At 39.5% G+C, this 27,843-nt stretch overlaps 1 protein-coding gene across 1 annotated transcript in view; it reads left to right on the top strand.

The window, feature by feature from the left end:
- HS1BP3 (HCLS1 binding protein 3) overlaps positions 1-26,855 on the top strand; it is a 40,362-nt gene extending 13,507 nt beyond the window's left edge. Inside the window, exons 4-7 of the mRNA XM_060787035.2 lie at positions 765-996; positions 14,690-14,847; positions 16,217-16,352; positions 25,373-26,855. Of these exons, the coding sequence (XP_060643018.2) occupies positions 765-996; positions 14,690-14,847; positions 16,217-16,352; positions 25,373-25,595 (749 nt within the window). The 3' untranslated portion in view covers positions 25,596-26,855. The remainder of the gene's footprint in view (positions 1-764; positions 997-14,689; positions 14,848-16,216; positions 16,353-25,372) is intronic.
- The last annotated feature ends 988 nt before the right edge of the window (positions 26,856-27,843 follow it).

The raw sequence follows: 27,843 nt of genomic DNA, 5'->3' as shown, positions 1-27,843 counted from the left end.
ATATGGCAGTGTAGATAATGTGGATTATCTGCTTTAATTATCTGAATTATATGGCAGTGTAGAAAGGGCATTAGGTATAGTGTGTGGCAAATTTGTTGAATTTACATGTCTTGATGTGGGTCATCTCCTTCCATCTCATGTTATAGTTGGGCTTCGCTCCAGGTTCTATTGGAATCCCTCACCATTGGTCACACATTCTGGGGCCTTTGGGGCTAGATCTACACTGCCATATAATCCATTTTCTGAATCCAGATTATCTGCTTTGAATTGGATTATATGAGTCTTCACTGCAGTTTAAAGCACATAATCTGGATTCAGAAATGGGATTATATGGCAGTGGAGGCCTGGGAGTTGGAAGTCAACAATGCCTGGAGTCCTCCTAATTGGAAATCACCATGCTAGATGGGTAGATGACTATCTATTGGACCAGACTGACAAGTCCTTTCACATAATGATTTTCCCCTACAATTGCACTTATTCATACATAGATGTTTGTGGAATGGCCTGACAACATCTTCATCTTCTGTTGGTCAATCATTCTGAAGCTAGTGATAGTAGAGGCAGAAGAACCGTACCAATTTTGGGCCCCTTCTATACTCCCATATAATCCAGATTATAAAAGAAAATAATCCACATTATCTGCTTTGAACTGGAATATATGAGTCTACACTGCCATATAAACCAGTTCAAAGTAAATAATCTGGATTTTATATGACAGCGTAGAAGGGGCCATGAATCATTGTTTTTATGCACTTCTATCCCAGGAACCAGATCTTCTAGCACCACTGATGTTAAGGGGAAAAACCTGCCTGATAAGGAAGAAGAGGATGAAGAAAACGAAGCCTTTGATTTTTTCAAAGAAGAAAGGACACCTGATGTAATTCCCCAGTTCCCTTCACCCAAAAAGCCAGATGTTAAAGTGGAAAAAGAAAAGGAGGAGGAAGAGGAAGAGGAGGAAGAAGAACAAGAAGACATTGATCCACTTGGTGTTCTCAAGTATGTTTTTAAAATTATTTCATCCTTATCCGATAGTTCCAAGGTAATTTAAACTTGATTTATTGATAAAATGAGACTGAATTCTGAAAACTACATCAGTATCCATGAAACAAGAGATGCAGAGAAAGTGAAAAGGCAGGACAGCTATAATAGATATTTTGCATACAGACCATCCTGGGTCCAAACCCAGAACCCACCACTTAAGGGAACGGGTGAGAGAGATATTGCTGTCTTGGTGTACAAACTAAAGAAGACTTTTCTGAACTAACTTTTTCTGAGCTTATTGAGGGCTTGTCCACATGGACTAAAACTTGTACTTATCTTGTTGGTTTGCAGTGTGTTTCTTTAGGCCAGGGGTCCTCAAACTAAGGCCTGGGGGCCAGATACGGCCCTCCAAGGTCATTTACCCGGCCCTCGCTCAGGGTCAACCTAAGTCTGAAATGACTTGAAAGCACACAGCAACAACAACAACAATCATATCTCATCAGCCAAAAGCAGGCCCACACTTCCCATTGAAATACTAATACGTTTATATTTGTTTAAATTGTTCTTCATTTTCATTATTGTATTGTTTTAAGTGTTTTTTGCACTACAAATAAGATATGTGCAGTGTGCATATGAATTCATTCATGTTTTTTTCAAATTATAATCTGGCCCTCCAACAGTTTGAGGGACTGTGACCTGAACCCTTGCTTTAGGCTTTAAACCATTTCCTTTTGCCAGAGTTTTCGGTATATTAAGGTGGCATCACTTTGCTGTGTTGCTGACAAGAGGAGTTAATGATTGGAGGAATTGGTTGGCAAGAGTGAATATTTCTGCCAGAAAGTGGCTTTTTCTTGGGTTGAATTTTTAAAATTTATGTGTATGTTTATCAGTATTAGGGTATATCCGCTTAATGGAAAATATGTGTATTTGCATGCATGATGGGAAAAAACCTATGGAGTGCTCCAATTGCCATGTGGCAAAAACATTGTATAAAGGACTGGAAATGTGCATAGTTCCTAACAGTGAATCATAGAATCATAGAGTTGGAAGAGACCTCATGGGCCATCCGGTCCAACCCCCTGCCAAGAAGCAGGAAAATCTCATTTAAAGCACCCCTGACAGATGTCCATCCAGAGAGTTTGCAAAGGGGAAATGTCTGCTCAATTATTATAACCTTATTAATATTGTGTGGTATTAATGGAGTCACTGCAGACTGGGAAAACATAATGCAAAACAGAATTTTTAAAATCGGTTTAGACAAGCCTTGATATAGTGGGATGAGTACGGGGAGTTCCATATGTTTATGTGGACACTTCATTAGCAGTCGTGGAGAAGCTGTCGGTCAAGTTCAGTCAAGATCAAGTTCATTGATTTTAATAGAAAACTTGAAAATGAAATAGTGGGAATTCATTGTTATAGGACTAAACGTAATTGTTAATCCATACTAAAGTAGATCCACTGGGATTTTATAAGGGCTAATTTATTACCAAATTTCCAACTGAGCTTAATTTTTTTGTCTAGATTATGTCTGTATTTTAGCCCATTCCCAACAAGTTTGGGTTTTTTTCTGTGCATCTAGACTGATAAAGAGATCTCTCCAAATCTGTAGGTTGCATCCAGCATTTGAACAATTTGTACAAATAATCATCAAGGTCTCATTCCTTCTAAAATAATACAGAAATGGTAACGTCTAATGCAAAATCTTCAGGTGATGAAGTTCTATGGCTCAGAACTGAATGGTGCTGTATGTGAGGAAAGGGTGGTCTTGCCTAAGTTGTGCCCATCATTGCTTATGATAAGGAATTTTAGGGGTTGTAGTCCAAGATTTAAATAATAATAATAATAATAATAATAATCATCATCATCATCATCATTGTACTCATTTTTTTCTCTAAAAAGAGATTCAACGTAGCTTACGGTAAAACCAACACAATAAATTTTAAACCTAAAAATATACAAACACTAACACAAAATTAAACATTAATGGTATTAAAAATAAACAGTTGGAACCCTTAAAACCAATTAAAAACCTATTTGTAGCTAAAACTACAGCATCCTCTGACTTGATCTTAAACACTTCCTTCTTTAAAAGCCTACTTCAGTACTATGCAGTGGTTAAGAAACTACTCCATAGTACTGCCACAATTAATATGAGTAGTTTTTTGGGTGGAAATGCCTGAAAAACAGTAGTGGATGATAGATTTGGATCTGCACCAGAATGCTAGGAAACCATTTAACCCTCTCCCACATCCATTTTTATTGCAGTTTGTCTCCCAACCCAGTGTTAGATTTATGCACAAGGTAAATAATCTACAGTTTAGGGATTCATATTCCCACCTTCCCATGTTCTCATTTTGATGAGGATATTTTCAGGATAACATCATAGGGCCTCTCATATCTGCCAATGTTTCAAATGTCTTAATCCATCCCTATGGCCACTCCCCAGTTACTCCTAGCAGTGGAGAGAAAACATGCAGAGACTGGCATTGTACTTGCATTTCCTCCTCCATGGAGAATAATGCAACTTCAGGAGGTTACTTTGTGTCAAGAGTAACAGATCAAGGGGGAAAGTGAACATTGTCCCTTCTTCAATGCTACAGCTCTGATTCAACTTCGCCCCTTTATCTTAAGAAAACAAGGATTTGTTGGTTTATTTTATCATTGATGTTCCCTTAGGGGGAGAAAAACAGTATATAAATGTATGTAAATAAATAAACAAATAAATGTAAAGGAACATATAGCTCGAAAAACCTACAACAACCCAGTAAATAAATGTAGTTAAATCTTAAATTATTATCTCAATTCCCAAATTCTTTGCATTGTGGGGAGTGAAAAAACCCATTCACACATAGAACTCTTACATTTGTGTCAAAAAAAAATCTCGATTTTAAATTGTTATTTATTCTGACAGACTGCATAAAAACATGAAATGGTCCTTAGTTGCTAGCATATTCAAAGAGACTGTCTTCTTTTTCTTTTCTTTTCTTTTCTTTTTTTGATAGGAAAACAGTGTTTTGAATTAAGCAATTTATTTTCCTGGATGTAAGTATATTGAGTATATTATGCCAAAACAAACAAACTAACTAATTTATCAGGTTTAGTGGCTCTGTTTTCTTGCCAGACTGTTGTCCAGGATTTAGAGGGCCATAGAAGTACTTCCATAACTATGAGTGGGCCTCTCACTCCAAAATACACTCTGTATTCAATTTTTATCCACTGATATGGTGGTGAAACATGGATGCAGTCGAGGTCATTGTAGCTTCAAAATAATAAATTGCGTGTGTGAAGTGGGCAATATAGGACACACCCGGAAACTTCTTAGCATCTCATTTGTTTTTTGTTTATAATAATAATAATAATAATAATAATAATAATAATAATAATAATTTATTTATACCCCGCTTCCATCTCCCCAACAGGGACTTGGTGTGGCTTACATGAGGCCGAGCCCACAACATGCCTTAAAGTTTCCTCCAACTTATGTTGACTTTTGCAATCTCATCAGATGGGCAAAATTGCCTGTCTTATGGTGGTCCTACTTGCGTGGAGTCCTCCAGCTCCCATCCTATGATGCCAGTGTACTTCTGGCAGGGCTCCGTGCCACAAGTGAAGTGGAAGCATGGTAAGCCGCCACGGCAGCAACACAGGAGGCTCCCCATGTTCTGAGTTAAATAGCTATTCAGAGAAATTAGAAGTTTTCCAGAAAAAACAAGGGGGAAGTATTCATTTATTTGGCTGCGAGGTAAGATTTCACAGTTGGCTGTATCAGCAGGCCTAATGATCTACAAGTGTTCCTTTGCTGCTGGGAATGGATTAGCAGTTGTGTAAGGTTAAAATGAAAAGAGTTTGTGTAATAATAGTACCATAATAAAACCTTATTTATATATCGCCCTATCTCCCCTAGGGGACTCAGTGCAGTTTCCACATATGCAAAATAATACAAAAACATACAATATAAAACAAAAAACATAGGCATAAACTGTTAACACAACATAAACTCCAAGGGATATAATCTGTAATTCTCTTTAAATGTATACCGATAATTAGCATTTAGCTCCACAAAGTTTGCTTCTAAAGTTCTGAAGTAGAACAGCAGGAAGAAATCTGGTATTTCCAAGATAGAATTCAGCTTCATCTTAAAACCATCCACCTTTTCTTTTTCCATTGCTCTTTTCAGCTGTAGATGTCGGACTTTGAAACCAGACTTTCAAATAAATCTACAAAAGTTAGAAACCTAATAAAAATGTTTTGCATTTAGGTGGCCTGCCCCATCCATCTATAGTTGTGCTACTCATGTCCACAAGTAACCACAGAAGTTGCTATAGTAATAACATACCTGAAATATTAATCATTACTAGAGTTGGGCCCTCTACCCTTTTCATTTGGTCTAGTTCTTCCCTTTCTGGTCACTTGGAGATTCTTCCCACAAGCAACTGGGGAATAATAATCTAATAATAACACTTTATTTATATTCCGCCCTTCTCACCCCAAAGGGGACTCAGGGTGGATCAGAGTACGCATACACTGCAAACATTCAATGCTGCTTAGTATAGACAATACACAGACAGACAGAACAGAAGGAGGTGCCACGGAAGGTTGGGCTTGAGTCCAGGGGGTACTGTTGCTCTATCTTTTATGACGAAGATCCGTCAGGACTTCCTCCTTCTTTTTGGTCACCCAGCATTTTCTGATCTTCTTTCTTTATGGCGTCGTAAAACACCTCCCCCACTTTTAGCAGTACCTAATTTCTCTGATCACAGCTAAAGCTTTTTTCAAATTGCTTAGGTAAACAGTGAACTAGGCTGACAGTTGGCAGCTCATGCCAACCCAGGGCTTTGAACTTGCAACCTTTTGGTTGATAGATCTTATAATTGCTGATGATTTACCAGCTGTGCTAAACCTCCGGCAAGTGTCGGTTTACCAGCCAGAGCAAATACTCAGCTTTTTTGGTGCACATGAGTCAAAGCTGCTCCAATAACTTCTCTGGGGAGCAAACAGATGCTAACTTTGATCAACAGATGTTAAGAATCTTCAGATTTCTAGCTCATTCCTAATTAATTCTAACCTGCCAAATTTGTCTTGAAACTAGTTTGAGTTCTTTTTTTTAAAAAAAAGCTTTCTGTCTTCTCTCTCTGCTCACTTTTTAATCTCTCCCATCTAGCCTTGGACTCCTCTCTTCTTCTAACTAAATGAGAGTATCCACATTTTCCTTCCTTGTTCTTGCAGGTGCCAGTACCTAAAACATAAAGCAGGGATCAAGCATCTTTTTGTAGCCCAAAGTCTGTATTTGCTTCTGGCTCATCTTCTTGGGGGCTAAAGAAAAGCATGACCAGAGCCCAAGCCAAAGTGTGTAGTGTGACCACTCACATTTTTTATGTGTACACAAACATTCAACACTCTATGTTCCTGCTTTGCCAACTGACTGGAAGGACATAGGCGGGTGTGAAGATGGTATAAATATTCCAGACGAATACATTGCCTAACTTTGCCTGAGATGACACCCGAAGTAATAAAAAGAAAAGGGCACCTCAGTGCTGATGACAATTTGAAGTCTACGTCTACTAGGGCCACCTGTTTAGAATGGCTAGTTCTGTCCAAGCCCACAGCTGCAGAGCCTTTGGGGTATTGCTTCTGACAATGGTTGAGTTACGAGCCAAGCTTGGAAATGTTCTTGGCCCGTTACCAAGTGCTGTCTTTTTCCAATCCCAGCTGTCTATCAAGCCTGCCATTTTTAGACAACAACTTTTGTTAGCAATATGATATGTCGTATGTGTTGCACCAACAGCTTGGTTTTCTCATTCCCTTTCAGGCTCACTGGTACACAAATTTGTTTTATCTGACATCATAACAGCAATGACAGCTACCACCTCCACCACTATTACTATTACTATATTTTATTTACTCATTATTTATTTTGTGAAAGACACAGTAAGGAGTATATTACCAAAACATACTCATCCGTTTTGCTATTGACTTATTTTCTCAAACAGAGGCTGGATGGCCATCTGTCAGGGGTGATTTGAATGCAATATTCCTGCTTCTTGGCAGGGGGTTGGACTGGATGGCCCATGAGGTCTCTTCCAACTCTTTGATTCTATGATTCTATGATTCTATGTGTTGTTGAAGACTTTCATGGTCAGAATCACTGGGTTGCTCTTAGTTTTCCGGGCTGTATGGCCATATTCCAGAAGCTTTATTTCCTGATGTTTCGCCGACATCGATGGCAGACATCATCAGAGGTTGTGAAGTCTGTTGGAAAGTAGGCAAGTGAGGTTTATATATCTGTGGACTGTCCAGGGTGGGGGAAAGAACCCTTGTCTGCTGGAGGCAAGGTTCCCCCAGGCAGGAAGCAGCCAGGCTTTGAAGCTGCAAGGCCACTAAATGCTAATCAAGATAGCCAATTGCAACATTCACACTTGCCTCCAACAGACAAGAGTTCTTTCTCCCACCCTGGACATTCCACAGATATATAAAGCTCACTTGCGTAGTTTCCAACAGACCTCACAACCTCTGAGGATGCCTATGATAGATGTGGGCAAAACATCAGGAGAATATGCTTTTGGAACATGGCCATACAGCCCAGAAAACTCACAGCAACCCAATCTCAAACACGTTCTCAAATTTTCGCATAGCATTTGAATATTTGAAAGAGTAGATAATAGATATGTTCAAAATATAACAACATGACTTGCACAGTTTTCATCCTTAGTACTTTTTATTTGTTTGAGGTGTGGGCAGGAAAATATGTTTTTTCCCATAAGAAAGTAGGCCATTTCTATCCAAAGCTGAGCTCCCTTAAGTTGTCTTCCATAAGGGCCAGTGGATAGTTGCCAAAGGCTGGAAAATGATTTTTTTTCTGTTTTAAAAATTGCCATTTCCTGTGTTGAAAATATTGTTTTGTGTGCAAAACAACATTCAGATTTTGCACAGAATAAGACGTGGAGTTTGAATAGGGTTCAAAACAAAATGTGATTTGTGAAAACTTTTATAGAAGGAAGAAAATTGATAAAATTACTCCTTGCTTTCCTTGATTGGAAACGTAACAAAAAATGACATATCCATAGTTCAGGCAATTACCCAGGAATAGAGGTGAGATATACAGTGTTATATTGTATTTTGTCTCAGGTGCACAAAATTGTGTTGCACAAGCCATCCATAGGACTGAGGAATGAATGATAGAAAACTGGCAGCTGAAGTGTAGTCATTTTTTTTGTTTTTACAAAAAAAGGGGGTAGAGCTTGTTTTAGATGGGGAATAAAGGGGTGAGAATGATATCAGATTATTTTATTTTTGATATTTCTTTTTTATCTCATTTTTATTTGAATGTCTGTTGGTTTAATTTGTTGTATTTATGTTACACTTTGGAGCCCCTGGTGGTGCAGCGGGTTAAACCGTTGAGCTGCTGAACTTGATCAATTGTTCGAATCTGGGGAGCGGGGTGAGCTCCTGTTGTTAGCCCCAGCTTCTGCCAAACCAGCAGTTTGAAAACATACAAATGTGAGTAGATCAAGAGGTACCGCTCCGGCAGAAATGTAACTATGCTCCATTCAGTCCACATGACGTTGGAGGTGTCTATGGACAACACCAGCTCTTTGGTTTAGAAATGGAGATAAGCACCCCACCCCCTCCAGAGTCAGACACGACTAGACTGTCAAGGGGAAACCTTTCCCTTTATTATGTTACACTTTTGAAAATGTAATCAAACTATCTGTCTATCTGGAATGTCAGGGAGATGGGTAAGCTTGAACTCTTCACCGTAAAATACTGTTTTATGTGTGGCATGTTTGATTTGTTTGGATTGGGAAGGGACCAGAATTATAATGACTGAATATTGATTGCAGAGTCCTCATTGCCATTCTGAAGTGGCAGAGCTCAGATTAAAAAATGATAAAAATTTTTCCAGTTTTTTAAAAGCTTGCTATAAACACTTCAGCCGGCTTTCTAGAACTGGATGGTTTTTCTATTTCCAGCTAGGGCATTGGGCAGATTTAAGCCGCTTTGTCTTCCAAGGGCTTTGCAATAATAGCATGACTCAACTCCTCAATTAGAATTCAAAATGGGCATTACCTCATCGATCGGTTCCCGAGCCTCCGCCCCAGGAACAGGAAATGTTGAATCATTTGATTCACAGGGCTGTTTTGTTGACAATAGGAAACGTTAATGGGGTGGATTTCAGTTGCCTGTTTTTCTGAGCCTTTAATGAGTTTAATTGAATAACTGGCTTGGTTTTTGAAAAGGCTTATTCATGGCAGAGAAAGCGTATATAGGTTAGCAGGAGCCTAGTCATGAATGTTTGCTCTCACTCCACATTGATGGTTTTAGGAAAGAATAAGCCAAGCAAGTGTGAGCATTTATAGTCTGGCCTGTTGTGTCTAGGGCAACTTTTCCTTATTGTTTTTCAGTGACTCGTAAATAGCATTGCATACATAGAATCATAGAGCTGGAAGAGATCTAATGGGCCATCCAGTCCAACCCCCTGCCAAGAAGCAGGAAAATTGCATTCAAAGCACTCCCGACAGATGGCCATCCAGCCTCTATTTAAAAGCTTCCAAAGAAGGAGCCTCCACCACACTCTCACAGTCAGGAAGTTCTTCCTAATGTTCAGATGGAATCTCCTTTCTTGTAATTTAAAGCCGTTGTTCCACGTCCTAGTCTCCAGGGAAGCAGAAAACAAGCTTGCTCCCTCCTCCCTATGACTTCCTCTCACATATTTATACATGGCTATCATGTCTCCTCTCAGCCTTCTCTTCTTCAGGCTAAACATGTCCAGCTCTTTAAGCTGCTCCTCATAGGGCTTGTTCTCCAGACCCTTGATCATTTGAGTCACCCTCCTCTGGACACATTCCAGCTTGTCAACATCTCTCTTCAATTGTGGTGCCCAGAATTGGACACACTATTCCAGGTGTGGTCTGACCAAAGCGGAATAGAGGGGAAGCATGACTTCCCTGAATCTAGACACTATACTCCTATTAATGCAGGCCAAAATCCCATTGACTATTTTTGCTGCTGCATCACATTGTTGGCCCATATTTAACTTGTTGTCCATGAGGACCCCAAGATCTTTGACACACATACTGCTCTCGAGCCACGTGTCCCCCATTCTATATCTTTGCATTTCATTTTTACAGAGCCGAACTGAAAGGTACTAGGACAGTGGTCCTCAACCTTCCTAATGCCATGACGCCTTAATTCTGTTCATCATGTTGAGGTGACCCCCAAATATAAAATAATTTTCATTGCTACTTCATAACTATATTTTTACTACTGTTATTAATCGTAATGTAAATATCTAATATGCAGGATGTATTTTCATTCACCGGACCAAATTTGGCACAAATACCCGACACACCCAAATTTGAATACTGGTGGGGTTGGTGGGATTGATTTTGTCATTTGTAGTTCTTGGGATTTATAGTTCACCTACAATCAAAGAGGATTCTGAACTCCACCAGCAATAGAATTGAACCAAACTTGGCACACAGAACTCCCATGACCAACAGAAAATACTGGAAGGGTTTGGTGGACATTGACCTTGAGTTTTGGAGTTGTAGTTCACCTACATCCAGAGAGTACTGTGGACTCAAACAGTGATGGATCTGAACCAAACTTGGTATGAATACTCAATATGCCCAAATCTGAACACTGGTGGAGTTTGGGGAAAATAGACCTTGATATTTGGGAGTTGTAGTTGCTGGAATTTATAGTTCACCTGTAATCAAAGAGCTTTCCTAACCCCACCAACAATAGAATTGAGCCAAACTTCTCACACAGAACTCCATGACCAACAGAAAATACTGTGTTGTCTGATTTTTTTTGCTGACCCCTCTGACACCCCCTTTGTGATCCCCCCAAGGGTCCCAACCCCCACATTGAGAAATGTACTAGTGACTCCTCTGGACACATTCCAGCTTGTCAATATCTCTCTTGAATTGTGGTGCCCAGAATTGGACACAATATTCCAGGTGTGGTCTAAATTTTATGCTAGTGCTCCCTTGGTTTAAATACTGTGGTAAAGCTTCTACTTATTCTGCTTATACACATTTACCAACCCTCACAGGAAGTAGTCATGCATCATTTGATGGGTTCCATGGAGTCATTCTTCGGAGTTTGTAGAAATGGGCTGATATCGAGGAAAACTTCCATATGATGAGGTCATAGGTCACATTAGCCACCTGTGTTGATAGGGCCAAACTTGTTAAAAGTTCCCTTCCTCAACTGTGGACTACCAACCGCTAGTTATGGAATTATTTGTATATATAAATAAATACATTGACTTTTAATATAGGATGGATTCATTTACATAACTATAAATGCAGGTCTGACACAGATATCTTGAGTTCACATCTTTTTTTCAATAGCTGAACAGGCAAAGTGATTCATTTCATCTTGACTACTGTCTCCTTTTTCTGATCAACAACTGTTTATTTGTGAGTCCAGAATTTGAAACCATTAACAGAAAATTACCTCTGAAATTTCTAAAAAGATTGATCTTGAACTCCAGTTACTCTCATAGTAGTTGACTTGGCTTGGAATATATTGTAATATAATATGTAGTAAATCCCTTTCGGGGGCTTTTTCACATTATACAATTATAGTGCTATGATTCCACTTTAACTGGAACCCTGGGATTTGCAATCCAGAATGCTCAACCAAAGAACCATTACAATGAAGACAATATTAAATTGTTATAATTTAGTCCCAGGTAATGTTGAAGATAAATCCAGTTTTAAACTCTTTTTGGACCTACTCTTCTATGTCTATATGGGGATATGTTTGAAGCAACATTTTGTGGTCAAGTGACGTTGCACTTACATCATTCTGTGAATTCTCAATAACAGGTCATGTACATATAGAACTGGAAGAAAAAATACAAAGAGAATTGTTTTTAAAAGCACACCAATTATGAAGGACATAGGTCAGAGGAAATTCTACAGAATTTTAATATTCCCCGGTGCACAGTTTCCTGAAATATCTGCTGTGGGACCTTCTCCAGATGCCTTTTATAGTTTTAAGCCTGAAGCTATGCATCAATTCCCCTGCATTTTTACAGCCTGAATATGTTCTGTGATCCAGCACAGTTTTAGTTCCAGAAAGTGACAGCAGTGTGCCAGCAGTGACCGAAATCACTTTGTGGGATATGACAATCCAAGCTTCGTTAAGTCTGCTCTCAACAAACCTTTTGAAATAAGCTTGCCAGCCCCAACTTGTTTTAAAAATAAGGGGTGTTTTTGGAAAAGTTGCAAGTTGTGCTAAGAATAAGCCAGGATCTGACTGAATAGTGAGGCAGGACGGGAATTCTGCTGTTTTTTCCCCATGAAATGTTGTGCTTTCTCAGCTCTTTCTGGTGACGTCACACTGGATACGGTGGCTTTTGTGATCAGTCATCACCACAGTATTCTCCCTTCCCGCCCTCAGCTTAATCCCATTTACTGGATTTTGACAGAGGAATCGTCCTGCCTTGGAGTAAGGCCGTCATTCAACAACTGTTTTATGATCTCTTCAGAGGATGTGCTTTCACATTGGTACATTTTATGCCATTGACAAGCATGGGCTGAGACATCGGAAAGATGCTAAATACAGACTTATGGGAAGAGTGTCTCCTTGTTTTGAGGTGACCTTAGGAAATCTACAGTGTTTATGCTGTTCAGAAGTTATGAGTGATGGCTATAAAAGGAATAAACGCTGAAGGAAACATGGTCACATTTGAATGCACAACAATAGTTCATAAGTGAGATGCTTTTCATGTTCCCACACTTCTTTAGGATTTAGGATTCTGCATTTACTGAAAATATACAATTCTAAATTTCTTTATGATTCTGGAAATTTTGAAAATATACCGTTCTCAACCACAGGGAGAGGTTATAAGCAAACACCTCCTTCTGCCTGTCATTTCATGTGCATTACATGTACCATTACCAGGTTTCATTGAGTATCACCAATTAGGACCTCACTCTAAAGGCCACTGGAATTGCCACGCATTGTGTCGATTCTGGTGGTGCATGTTGGGGAGTGTGGGGAACCTATCACCCAATTTACCATGGAGGGAAATGTTGACTGTCCAGCTTCCCATTTTCCCTGGCGGAACATGGAAAGTCTCCCGTGTTGCTGCCATGACAGTATGCTCTCACCGCCCCTTTAACACGGAACCTCATGGAAGTAGTTGTGTCATGTAATGGGAGCTGGTGGGCTTCCATGCTTAAAGGGGCAGGCTTAAAGGAGAATAAAACTCTAGGACAGTGGTTCTCAACCTGGGGTCCCCAGATGTTTTTGGCCTATAACTCCCAGAAATTCCAGCAAGTTTACCAGCTGTTAGGATTTCTGGGAGTTGAAGGCCAAAAACATCTGGGGACTCCAGGTTAAGAACCACTGCTCTAGGAGGAGGTATTAGAAAGGACTTCTGTAAAGAAGGTTGTTGTTTTCTTACTAGCTGATAGTGCAAATAGTATTGTGTTAAATACATCCAGTAGTGGAATATTGCTGTACTAAAAAGGGGGGAAAGTGTGTAATGAGCTGAACAGGTATCATTTCTTTGGTTAGCTGCAGCCCACACACCTATGAAAATGTATTAGTATAGGTTCATCGTTCATAATGAACTGCATATTTATTAGAATTGCTGATTCATTGAAATGACTTTCAGATACGACTGAATGGTAATTCATTTTTTTTAAGTAAGTTGCAACTAGATTGCTATGTTCTCCATTTATTTTCCTGGCACAATGAAAATGCCCAGCATCGCTCTAACATTGATTTAAAAGTTTAGCTATTATACTGATTATATATCTTACAGTATCTTATGACAAACTATAAGAACATTTCTCACATGAATTTGTAAATAGCAGATCACAGTATTCTTTTCACAGAATACTATGATAATTAGTTAGGTCCCTGTTTTTCAAGTATAATGAACAATGTGTACTTACTGTTCCCACAACCTTATTTTTAAAAGTATAGTACTGTACGTTGGGTATTCCTTATCTGAAATGCTTGGAATTATAGCTATTTTGGATTTTGAATACACATGCACACATACACACTTTGATTGTGTGTTCATACATATATGAATGGGGACCTAGTCCAAAAATGAAATTCATTTAACATTCATATATAGATTGAGAATCTTTCATCCATGATTTTGAAACCTGAAATACTCCAAAATGCAAAATGGTCTACATGATTAGCTGAGATGGTGACATCTTTGCTTTCTGGTGGTTCAATGCACACAAACTTTGTTTCAACCACAAAATTATTTTTAAAATGTGCATAGAGGGTTATGTGTATAGAGCGAATTCATTTTTTATTTAGGCTTGCATGCCATCTCCAGAATACCTCATGGTGTATGTGTCTGTAAATACAGATATTCAAAAATTGAAAGCATTTATGATCCCAGACATTTTGGAGAAAGGATACTACACCTGCACACCTTATGTTTCTGACTTCAGCTCCCACAATTCCTAACAGCTGGTAGGATAACTGGTTATTTTGGGAGTTGAAGGCCAAAACACCTGGATGACCAAAGGTTGAGAACCACTGATTTATACACATACCTTGAATGCGGGTATGGGCAGGAGGAAGGCATTGGCAATATCGGGAAAGATTAAGCTATCACAACACTAGATCATGATCCTCACCCCTGGAAAGTTCACAGTTTGCAAGTCCATGAGGTTGCATTAATAAATGATGTTTTTTTTCCTTGTTATTCAACCTTTAGATCTAAAAAGACCAAGAAGCCCAAGTCTTCTCCAGCCAAAAAAGACAAGCCAGCATTAACCATTTTTGATGAAGAAGTGAATCCAGATGAAGGACTGTTTGGCTCTGCGAAAGATTTTCCATTCAGTAGCAACAAGAGGATTTTGGCAGCCAATGAAAGTATGTTACACTTTATTTTATTGGCAGAAGTACCACAAGCGTATAAAACATTTATGGTTAAAATCCTAAATATAACTGATTCTGGACATAATCATTTATTTCTCAGTGAGAGATCCTTAACTAATTTAGATAACTCTACTGGTTAAGAAAGTTGAGCAGAGCTTCAAAGCAAGAAAATGCATATATCATTCCCACAGACACAAATATGCCAGATCGCTTTCCTTGTGTTCTTATTTGCCAATTGTGTAAGTACTGTATTCGTTATAGCTAATAGGTGGGATATGGCTGTACCAAAAAGGGAGACTTGGGGTGCATCCGTGGACCACCAGTGGTCTGCAAGAACTAAAATATGTTATGTGGCCTCACCATTACTACACCGTTGCAACGAGAGTGACTGGTCTCACAAAATCCTCTTATAGTGCTGAGACTTATTAAATATGGTTTTCTGTGGGTGAGCAGATGGCGACTACTGGATGGCTTATGTCCTGTATCAGAAACTTGAGCTAATGTGGTCTATCCAATGAAATTTTCTGATTCAACACCCCAAATAACCAAACCAAATCTAAAGTTGACGAAAAACTGATTTGTAACTCTTTTGGTACTAATATTGGTGAGTGGTCCCTGGTCAAAGTGGTGCCTGTTCAAGTGGTCCTGGTCAAAAAAAGTTGGGAAATGCAGTTTGAACACTTTAACTGCCATGGTTCAGTGCTATGGAATCATGAGAGTTGTAGTTTGTTGAGGCACCAACATTTTTGGGCAGAGAAGACTGAACACCTTGTGAAACCATCACTCCCATGATTCCACAGCATTGAACCATGACAATTTAAAAAGTGGTATCAACCTGAATCAGTTCTACAGTGTGGATGTACCCTAACTATATGACTGAAAGACTGTGAAGGTGCAGCTGTTGATTTGGTCAGTTGTGATTTCCCAACTCCACAACAAAATGCATTACTATAATCCCAGCACACATATGAAATAATAGTGCTATAACAGTGTAGTGTGATAGGGCCCTATGCTTACCTGATGTCCTGAAATACAGTAAAGCATGCTGTTCTGCCACAAAGCAGAATTGAGTAAACATGGTTTATCCTACCATTAAGGAGAGTGAAGCAACTACCTCAGTTGGCCAAGGTCTTGATGTGAGGAGTGGTTTCAAGATTTTCATCCTCAGTCTAGGCCAGTGGTTCTCCAGTTGTTTTGGCCATCAGCTCCCTGACATCCCCAGCCAGATTACCACCTGTTAGGAATTGTGGAAGCTGAAGTCCAAAACACCTGGAGAGCCAAAGTTTGCTCATGCCTGGTTAATATTGTTCTTGCTGCGTGCAGCTCATAACTGAAGAAAACTGTTTCTTTCTTGATACATTAGATCTGAAATTATTTGAAGATCCAGATCTTGGTGGAGTGGTAGCTCTTGGTGACTCATTGTTATTGCCGACTGCCTGTGCAAGCGAACAACATGCATTAAGTGTTAGCCTTGAAGAGGACACTGAGCAACTACTGAGGTATTGTTCTCAAGAACCATCTGAAGAAGAGGTTGTGATTGTTGTATTTTATGACTATGGGTGTAGTCTAAGAAATAACTTTTCCAAGCTTTGCTTTGGTGTAAATAATACTAAAAGCTTTCCCTGGTTTGTAGTTGGAAATAGTGTTTCAAAATACCATGGTAATGTAGGTTTGAGGACATCAGGATGTGGAGGAAATGGTTATCCACCATGAGATTTTTTATGGGTTTTTTTTTTACAAAAACGTTGAGTAGATGGGAAGTTGCACAAATCTCAGCAATTTTGCACAGCATTCATGGCAAATAGTCCTTTGTTATGTCCACTCCGGATGGACATATGAAAAAATAATTCCATTTTTCACATCAAGTCTGTTGGACTGTAACTCCCATCATTCCAAACCCACAAGATTCGGGTTGGGAAGAGTGATAATAATCCACTTGGGCCAGTTTTGTCCTAGCACTTATGTGTATTATAAATAATTACTATAACTACAAATTTTGAGGATTTGACCATGCTGCACATTGAGAGGAGAGATCTTTGAAATTGTACAGGACAATGTTTACACGTGCATGGAAGATGTTCAGGCTGGCGGTTATACTTTTCGTTTAAAGTTCTGAAGTTTTAATAACCAGTTCTTACTGGCAGGAGATAAACTCCACTGTGTGAGGTCCTATGGAAAACAAGAAACTGTGTCTTCCATTGTTTATACAAAAGGTATTAATATTAACAAGTCACATTCATGACACCTACCTTAATTCACTCCTAGTAATGTTTAATTATATATTGTCTCTCTTGCTTTGGCAGCACATCCAGTTTTCCAAAATATGATGCCTTTAGGGCATAACTGGATTTTGCTGGAATGGTGAAGCTGGGTGGGAGGTGGAACTCACTCTCTCTTCTTTCTCTCTCTCACAAAAACTTATTCTGTTTTAACTCAATAAGCAGAGATGGACATATATTCATGCTTGTTTCAAAGGCAAAAAAGAAACATGCTTTCCTATGCACCAATTAATTTCATTGGCAATATCAGCAGTGGTAGCGTGGTGTGTGTTCATTCCAGACCTGTAGAGATTGCTTATCCTTGATGTCAAAAACATTTAATTTAATTTATACTTTATAGAGAAGCATTGGTTACAAAGGTAACATTATGTCCATTTGTTTTCAAAATCTGGATAAAAATAAATGCAGTTCCCGAGTTGCAAATATCCAACTTATAAATGATTCATAATTAAGAACAGGGATGAGACAACAGGAAGTGAGATAAATCTATCCCTTGGAAGGGAAATTCACTCCTGGAAACGTTATCATGGGGAAAAGGTGTCTCTGGGCGCTTCCAGACAGCACTGAATCATGGGTTTTAAACAGGACCAAAAAGTCCCAGGACTTCAGAAGAGGTCCACATACAGACCTGTTGGTCCCGGGAGTTCTGCCTCCATTGTCCAAACTTGACACTTTGTTGTAAGATTTAGAGGGCAAGATGGCCGCTGTGGGACTTCCACCGGAAACTTCAGTTGTTTTTTTTTTAAAAAAAAACCCTCAAGATGCGGATATGCGGAGCATTACTGCAGCAAATCACTGCAAAAGTTCAGTTTATCCTGGCCAGACGGTTCATGAAGTATCTGCCACACAAACAAAGTTTACGGGGTAGGACCACTTCTGCCCAAATCACCACTGCACAGCCAAACAGGAACACACACTTTCAAGCCAGGAACAAAAAATTGTCATTATTGACACTTTTTAGAGTCTGGCTGCCTTGCCCTCTGTCCAGACAGATTTGGTTATGTACTTCTGGCATCAAACAATAGGGTGCTGTTCTTGGGTTATACATGTCTGTTCCTGATTGCTCTTTTTGTGAAAAGATTTTTTTTTTTTGGTCGTGTCAGGAGCGACTTGAGAAACTGCAAGTCGCTTCTGGTGTGAGAGAATTGGCCGTCTGCAAGGACGTTGCCCGGGGTGAATTGATGTTTTATCATCCTTGTGGGAAGCTTCTCTCATATCCCCACATGAAGAGCTGGAGCTGATAGAGGGAGCTCATCCGCCGCTCCCCAGATTCGAACCTGCGACCTGTCGGTCTTCAGTCCTGCCCGCACAGGGGTTTAACCCACTGCACCACCAGGGGCTCTGGTGAAAAGATATACAGTATTGACTAGGGGGCCACAACTTTGTCGTGGCCAGAAAAAATGTGCCCTCCACATGTTTCATGAAGTTCCTTTCACATAAAGTTTTCACATTCTACTCAAGTGTTACCTTCTTTTTAGGAGCTGACCAATCAGGAACAAGCATCTAAAACCTGTGAAAAAACCTAGATAAAAAAAATCTAGATTTCCGATTGCAGGGACATACAGACATTGAAGATGTGGATATTCAGCTCAAAACCATTATATTCCTGCACTTGGAAATCTCATGTTTTTTGCCTTTTGTAGCGATAGCTTCTGCATTTACAGGCAATGGCGTTGGGCCACCCTCTTGTTTGTTGCAGAAGCTCCTGGGATAAAGGTACTGTCTGGACAGACCCTCCCCTGAAGCTTAAAAAATGCACCAACTTACTTACATTCCTACAGAACTTACTCTGTTCGTAATCTGCTTGTATTCCTGAATGTACAGGGGGAAGAAGAAGGAAATTGCAGAACAGTGTGGTACAATGGGAAAGGCCATGAAACCAGCTGAATTGAATGCCAAACTCCTCCATTTTCAACCAAAGCCAACTCTGCCTGTCTGATCCAGACAACTGATGCTTGTGGTCCACAAATCACTTGCTTCAATTTTAAGTAGAAACTGATTTCTTTATTTTGTTTCACAAATTATATTGGAAACAGCATACTTCCTGCCCCAAGTCTTATTTGCTTTATGACAGCTAGCTAAAAGCCATGGTAACAAGCAAAGCAGACATTTAGCACAGTTATCATTAAAGGGACCATAATGGGAAATGCTTAATCAAAGTCTTTGGCTCGGGCTCACCCTGCTAAATATTTTTTTTCTTTTGAACAAATAATTAAAAGCAAAAGAAAGCAAAGCAATAAAAACCCAAAAACAATTTAAAAGCCTACATTAGTCAGGGAAAGGCAGGGCTTGTAAACAATGTGTTCCTGCTGTTAGAATGAGATGGGGCAAGCCCAGATCTCAACCCTTCCTTATCTCTCTTTTGTTTTTTTTATCTATGAGAAGCTTTCAGTGAAAACTAACAACAGTCCCCTATGCTATTCCATCCAACTTGAAGGATTGCGTGCCCTCCAAAATCTCACAGATGAAAACAGGGACACATGTGGCCAAGCACCATCAGAATGTAGCCAAGTGGACAAAAGTGACTAATGAGGGAGCGCACACGTGCTAGGAAATGCTGCTGCAGTTTGCTTTTGCCTAAACATACTTGGAAGGTGAAGATTCTGCCCACTCCTCTCCTGTCCTCCCTGTTTCATTGAGTGCAATCTACTTTGGCATTTTGAACTCACACCTCTTCTAAACTTCCATATAATCCAGATTATCAATTCAAATAATCCAGATTATCTGCTATACGAGTCCTATACGAGTCCACACTGCCATAACTTCCATTCAAAGAAGATGATCTGGATTCTATACAGCAATGTGAAAGGGGCTTGGGGTGCTTTCAGACAATGTCAAAATGCAGACTGAATAAGTGGGGCAAAAAATCGGGGAAACTGACAGCAAGTTCAAACATAGACCTGTCAGTCCTAAATGGTTGCCCCACTGCCCTAACACCTTTGTTTGTAGCAGATTTTAGAAATCCACAAAATGGAAGGGGGACATCCAGTGTACGTTTATCTTTTTAAAAAATTGACTCTCCGAGATTCACAGGACCTCATATGCGCTCATGCGGATATCTAAATGTACATGTAAGCAGATTTCTTATTATCTCTTCTCACCCTACTGTACATTCAAGCTTTCTTTAATTTCATAAACATTAGAACAAAGGAATGGTTGCAGAGAGTTCTCGTTGTAATTGCTTTCCATTTGTGCTACCATTTAGCCACCTGTGTCAGTGGCTCCATTTGTTTACAGTGCAGATCAGCTGTTTTGCGATTTTAAAATGCGCACATGTGCTGGAGCAGTCCATACCAATGTATAGGAATGAAATCATGTGTTTTCCTTGACTGCAGGGATATACAGTCATGTGAATATGCACATTTTTCAGCTGAAATCAGGTTTTAAGATCACCTTTTTAGCACCTTTTTCAGCTGTTAATCCAAATCAGTGCATATATTCATGAAACATCAGTTAGCCACCTCCTCTTTTATCCTGGTTTCTTCCACATTTTAAATCATATCTAGAAGTGACCTAGAAGGGGCCCAAGAAAGAAGGCAAAACCAGGACAGGAGAAGGTAGGCAGATAATAAAGAACGATATATGCTGGATTTGAACTCAGCTCAAATCCTAGAGACCGAGTGATACCAAATAATCAAATCTTTACACAAATTCAGTATCCCATATCCAAAATGCTTGGAACGCAAGTCTAAATATGAAATTCCTACATGTATATGATCTTTCATGTTTAGACTTGGGTCTCGTCTTCAAGACATTTCATTATGTACAAATATGCAAATAAAATATATTTAATAATTTTAGGCATGAAATAAAGCTTGTTTGCACTGAACCACCAGAAAGCAAAGTTGCTGCTATTTACTTTTTTAAATAAGTATTTCTGAATGTACGAACCCTCAATGCAATGAGTTCTTGGCATCCAGGACCTCCTGTGGATACCAAAATCCATGGATGCTCAAGTCCCATTGTATGCAATGGCATTTCTTTAATTAAATGGAAAAATCAAGGTTTTCTTTTTGATTTTTTTTAACATTTCCAGCCTGTGGATGGTGAAATCCATGAATGCAGAATTCATGAATAAGGAGGATCTACTATACATTTTAGCAAAGGCTGGTGGATCTGATGTCAGTGAACCAGCTTCGTGATTTATTCTGAATTCAAAAGGATCTCAGCAATATGCTGAACATGTCATGAGTATAGAATTCAAAACTTTTATAGGTTTTAACTAAACCCATAGATTCAAATTAAATCCAGAGAGGATTCACCAACTGATTGACTTCACTTCAGAACTGCCAGTCTTCATTGTGTTTATATGAATTATGTACAATGTTCACTGAGCTGGGCATTTCCACTCAACATGTTTTGGTCTTGTGAAAGGAGCAAGTTGTTATTACTGCAATGTTCCTGACCTGAAAGGATCTGCCTGTTGTAAACAAATAGACAGCTCTACCCTGTGTTCTTTCCACGTAGCTGTCAACTATTAAACATACCCAAATGATCTACAGGCTGCTTTGTACATACATGGCATTTCACTCTGCAGAAGCCAGCTATGTTTTTAGTCTAATACAGATAACACTAGACAAACTACTGACCTGCCATTACAGGCAGTCCCCAAGTTATGGACAAGGAAAGGTTCTGTAGGCTTGTTCTTAAGTTGAATTTGGATGTAAGTTGAAGCAGGTACTTTTTAAAAAGTGTAACTCCAGCCTATCTGTCTGTCTGTCTGTCTGTCTGTCTGTCTGTCTGTCTGTCTACCTACCTACCTACCTACCTATGCATCCATCCATCCATCCATATAGGCTTTTGATAGCATAGGGAAGGGTTAGCAACCCCTGTAGTGTTTGTTTTGCTGTTTGTGCCCCTGTTCAGGAGATTTCACCTTACTTTCTGTCCCTGTGATTATTGGATGTTGAAAAATTTGGCTTGTGGAACCAAGGATTGGTTATGAAGCTTCAGTGGAGAGTAGATTTCTCTCACAGTTCACCTAATATACCAATTTAGGGAACTAAAGCTAAATAGTATATTTCTCAGTAGTAACTAAGTATATTTCTTTAAGACAAGTTTGTGCCAACACTTGCATTTTTATAAGCTTTTCACCTGACCCTTTATTTCTGGTTCATCTGACCTATTTAAAAGCCATACATATTTTGCATCGAGACCAGCCTGCAGTAAAATCATGATGGTATTATGACAAGAGTTTCAAACAAAGTGTTTCCTTCTTAATCTGAATTTAGCTTGTTTTATTCTATAAACCTTTAAAATAGAATCGAGATGTCTATGGCTTACTCTAAGCTTCTTTATAACCTTATAAACAGACAACTACCCTTTGTGCTTCAAATATTTTCTTAATATTTTGGATATTTTTTCTGTTGTTGGTTTTGGTAGCTGTCCATAAAATGTGGTATTTTGGGGTTTTTTCCACGGAATCTCTGTTTGACAAAATGACATGCCATTGGTTTGATATTGGCGTAGGTAACTAAAATATTTTTGTATAACAATGCTACATTGGGATTTATGAAACAAATAGTGGCAGGATCCTATACATGCCATCACTCACAATACCAATTCTACATGAATTTGGCTAATTCAGAGAGAATTCTACCATATGAACAAATTGCTTTCTCTCTATACATGCAACACCATCAAGTCTAAGGGTAAGACCAAATGAAGGAACATAAAAGTCAACATTTAAGCTGATCACCATTTTCATGTGACTGCACTGGATACTAGAAAAGGGATTTTTAAAACATTGTGTCAGAAGCAAATTGAGAATCAACTGCAAGTCATTTCTGGTGTGAGAGAACTGACCGTCTGCAAGGATGGTGGCTTCAAACCGCCGACCTTCAGGTATTCAGCAGTCCAGCTGGCAGAAGGGTTTAACCCATTGTACCACCATGGCTCCAATACAAATAGGTAGAGGCATGGAAATACATGTCATCCCCCACCCCACCCCCCAATCACAAAAAGCCTTCAGGGAGAAGATGTATGGGGTGAAAGAGATTATCTTTGATATACCTTTCTGTTCCAACCAGACCTTGGAAATTCCATTTTTGGACTTTATCTTCTAGTTTGTATTTTAGCTGTGGACTCATGGGTCTGAAAAAACAATGGGTTCTTGGCTGCTGTGAACCCCTCTTGCTACTCTTGTGATGACCAACACTGGCTGTTATTGGCAGAGAATGAAGACCTGGAAATCTCATGCACCATAGGACTTTCTAACCTTATGAGCAGGGTGATGTGAGTGAGGTAGCCAACTTAAGGATACTGTTGTTTCACCCATGTGACTCTGCTCCTGTCTGTCCTGGCAGTTCTGTTTCTTGAAGTTATCCAAGGATATGGCTGTATGCTGAGAATTAGTGTGAAATGTTCTTATGTGGCTGTGGATAGCCATTCTTCTCCTACTTTTGGAATATGTGAACATTTTGTGTTTGATACATCTCATTATTACAACCTGGCAGGAAGACAAGATGAAAGGTGGAGTGATAACACCTTCAGAAAGCAATGTTGTATAGATGTTTCCCCTGGCTACATTTGTGGGGATTTCTTTTCCATTCCTGAATTAAGATGATGGAATCCACCCAGTTGGTCAGCATGTGACCCACACTCCATGTGCTGCTCACTCTTCATTTAAATCATGCCTGATGTTCCCATCTTGGGAACCACAGGCAGAACCTTGTAGCATTTCTTGGACAAAGAGCTTAGAAAGTAATCTGTCTCTGACCAGAGTCAGACAGGACTTTAATACAAACCCAATCGAGTTTAAAAATCCCAATTGGGCTCACGTTACAGTCCAGACACCATCTGTGAACACCTGCGATTTCCTGAGGGGTGTCCCGATGCCCTGCTGGACCTTTTTGCAGGGCACCCAGACACAACAGAACCCCCCACCCCCAGAAAAGCCTTAAAAAATTCCTTACCTGGCTGGCATTTAACTGTCACTGGCCCTTATCTGGCATTTAGAAATGACATACCAGGAGAAGGGGGGCCAGGAGCAATCCCCCCCTTCTCCTGGCACATCACTTCTAAAGGCCAGGGAAATGCTGGCCAGGTAAGTAATTCTATTTTAAAGGCTTTTCTGAGGGCTTTTGGGGAAGTGGTTAGTGTTTTCTGTGTTTTCCAGGCTGATTCAGCCCAGAAAATGCAAGAGGGTTGTGTGGACTGCCCCTGCAGATGTCCCAGAACTTCCAAGGGGACAGTCCAGACAGCGGTTATAGTGGGTGAGACCTGGGTCTTTCAACAAGACCTGGATATAGTCCACTATCAAATTACTTAGGAAACAAGAAGGATATTTCTGCTTTGCCCTGAAGAAATTCATTTTTACATGGGGTGTAATTTGGACCCCCCCCCCCAATGTAAAAATTCAGGAGGGTGCACATTTTTCACCCTGTGTGGATGCGCCCTCTGTTGCCTATGTTGCTTGGCAGCTTATTCTCTAGGTTTATACCATTAGAAGCACAACAATGCATATATCTTGAAGTGACTCTGTCAGTTCCTTGAGCAGTGCTTACGGCATTCTAGCCTGAATCATCGATCATTTGGTACACCTCTAAAAATAAAAAGAAAAGATGGTTTTTGCATCTGTCAAAGTCAATAGCAATACTTGAACTGATTTTAATGGCACAACATATGTGATGTTTAGAAAGAAGGAACAAAATACTGCATGCACTTTAAGAGCTAAATCTGCTCTTTGTACCATTTGGCTTCCCCCGAAGGAAATTGGAGCTGCTGTCACACCTATTTATGTCAGAAATCATAACTGTAAAACATCTTTCACAGCACATGCTATTTTAACATTGAAGTATTTAGAGAGTGCTAAGTGTGAAAGAAAAATAACAGGTCAAACCCTTGCTGATCCATAGGCTCTTATTGACTATTGTATATATTTAGAAATTATTGATTTGAAATTTATGCAATGAAAAGTGAAATGTCTAGATACTGTGATTTGGAGATGGAGCGGGTTGGAATATACTAATGGCTGCTCTTCATGACGTAACCAAATGCCTAATATCCGAATGGCTCGCACAGTATGTTTCCCAACCTTTCCCAGCAATATTGGAGATAGACTTTGTGGCCTTCTCTATACAAAGCATTAGCAAACCCAAAGGAGCTACTCTTCTTTCTCAAACAAATGAAAAGAACGACTTGATGATAAAAAGACAGTGGCTTAATTTAGATATCAGATTTAACTCAGATGAAATAAAATAGCCTTCACCTCTAACTATATTTCTGCCTCTCTTGTCCAGAGTGGAAGATGATTTTGAGAAAATGTGGAAGCCGAAGCCCAAGGTGCCACTTAAGCCAGTAGTACCTATGAAGCCTTCAACAGCAGCCCCTAAAGTCCCCGAAACACCAGCATTGAAATCCAAGCCAACGGAAGTGAAGATTCAAGCCTTGGGTGGAGTGGACATTCTCAAGTATATTCAGGAAAATGAATCCATCAGCAGTGAAGAACCAAGTCTGTTCTGAAAAACAAATGGATGAGGATCTTTCTCAGGAAGATGTCCCAACACCAGCCTTCTACATGAAGTTGGACAAAGATTTTTTTTTAACCAGGGATCTTGGTTGCCTCTTCACATACTGCCTCATTTAGACAAAGAAAAAATAATAATATTGGTTCAGACTGCCACAAGGAGGAGATAATGAATTGCACGTGTTTTTACTACAAAGCAATTATGGTCTAATCAATAACGCCTTATTTTTAAGATAGTTTGATGAGAGGGGCTAGAATCATGTTGAAAAGTTAGTTCCTTGTACTGCAGCTGTTCATCATGTTATTGAAATGCTTTTGCAGAGCATAGCTTGGGCCAAACGGACCTTTTTGGTGAAAGACAGGAAGGGCTAAGGAGTAATGGCTACAGACCAAACAGTGTGGGTGGTGAAGTAATATTAAATAATGTTATGCGTTCTTGATTACTTTTGTAAACTGGAAATAATTCGATTTCTTTGTCTTATCTCTCCTGGGAAGATCTTGCTGGAAACTGTGTCACACTACCAGAAGGGAGAATGAGGCAATCACATCTAACAGATGCCTGAAGATTAGCATCAAGGCATTCATACCCATCCCCTTGGCGTTTTCCCTCAGTTGGGGTCTTCCTACCCTGGTCTTAGCATTTACAGCTGCATTTGTCCTCCTCCAACAACATATCTGTTATCTAGGTCCTCCAGTAAGACTGTATGGCAGTGGTTCTCAACCTGTGGTTTCCCCAGATGTTTTGGCCTTCAACTCCCAGAAATCTTAACAGCTGGTAAACTGGGTGGGGTTTCTGGGAGTTGTAGGCCAAAACACCTGGGGACCCACAGGTTGAGAACCTCTGTTGTATTGTATTCTCGAGCCCGAGGTTCTTCATTTCAGTAGAATTTGCTAATATCCATAGATTCGTATATTAGTTCAAAGCGCAGGAACGTATCCCTCACAGATATGAGGGTTGTACTATATTACCCTTTTATCATTAAGTTAGGCATACTGTTTTTCTGGACAGCTAAAATTACCTTACTTTTTAAATGAACCTACCCATACCTTTCCCATTGCTACCAACTCAGGTGATTGAGGTCCACAACATAAATTTAAGCCATACGAAATATTTGTAAACCATACAGCTATATTGATTGCCTTTTAAATATAGACTAAATTGAAAAGGGAAGAAAAGTATTTGAAGCACTTTAATATACGTATATATAGTATGTGATGTCTGTAACACTATTTGAATAAAGTGAAATTACTAACTAGTGCTGAAATTAAATATTCTTTCCTGGAAAAGAGAAACCAGTACTTGAGTAGATCAAACTGCATGTCATTGTATGAAATGATAAGCTTACAATAGCTGTACAAGTTGGATAGGAAAACATAGACCTGTTAGTCTATTTTATCATTAAAAGATATACAGGAATTTCTTTGAGACTGAGAAAAAGGACACACCTTCATAAACTCCTGTCCTCTTCAATCAATCCAGAAGCTTATGCCGGAAATTTGTTTTTCTCAATTAGGGTATGCTAATGGAAATGGAACTATTGTAAGTGGAGCTTACAGACAAGTGCTGAAATTATATATAGCCTATTATGTTATATAAAACTATGTAAGACCCTTTCAAGACTGCCATATAATCCAGATTTTCAAAACAGTTAATCCACATTATCTGCTTTATAATAATAATACACTTTATTTATATTCCGCTTTGTCTCCCTGGAGGGACTCAGAGCAGATTACAGTATACACATATAAGGCAAACAGTCAGTGCCTTTTTTGAACAATAACGACATACAATACACAAACAAAGGTAATGGCCTTTCCCTTCCATCTCTGGCGCCTGGAGGCGATGCTCAACTCCAGCCATGTGGAGGTGCCTTTGTTCCATTTTCCATGCCGAGGAATTGTCCATAGATATCTCTGATTGTGTTGCCAATATGTTTTCATGTCTGCATGGGGATCCTTTTACCTTCCCATCAAGGTGGCACCTATTGATCTACTCACTTTACCTGTTCTTGAACTGCTAGGTTGGCAGAAGCTAGGGCTGACAGAAGGAGCTCACCTCAACTCACATCCTCAAACAGTCAACCCTTCGGTCAGCAGATTTGCTGCACTAGTGGTTTAACCCACTGTGCTACCATGGCCCCTAAACTGGATTATATGAGTCTACAGTGCCATATAACTCAGTTCAAAGCAGATAATTTGGATAGGACACCAGCAAGAATGCCCAGTGGTCATTGATGGCTAAGA

The sequence above is a fragment of the Anolis sagrei genome, chromosome 1, assembly GCF_037176765.1.
Source record: "Anolis sagrei isolate rAnoSag1 chromosome 1, rAnoSag1.mat, whole genome shotgun sequence".
NCBI lineage: Eukaryota > Metazoa > Chordata > Lepidosauria > Squamata > Dactyloidae > Anolis > Anolis sagrei.
The sequence above is the reverse complement of the archived record's forward strand: the minus strand, read 5'-3'. Positions and strand labels throughout refer to the sequence as shown.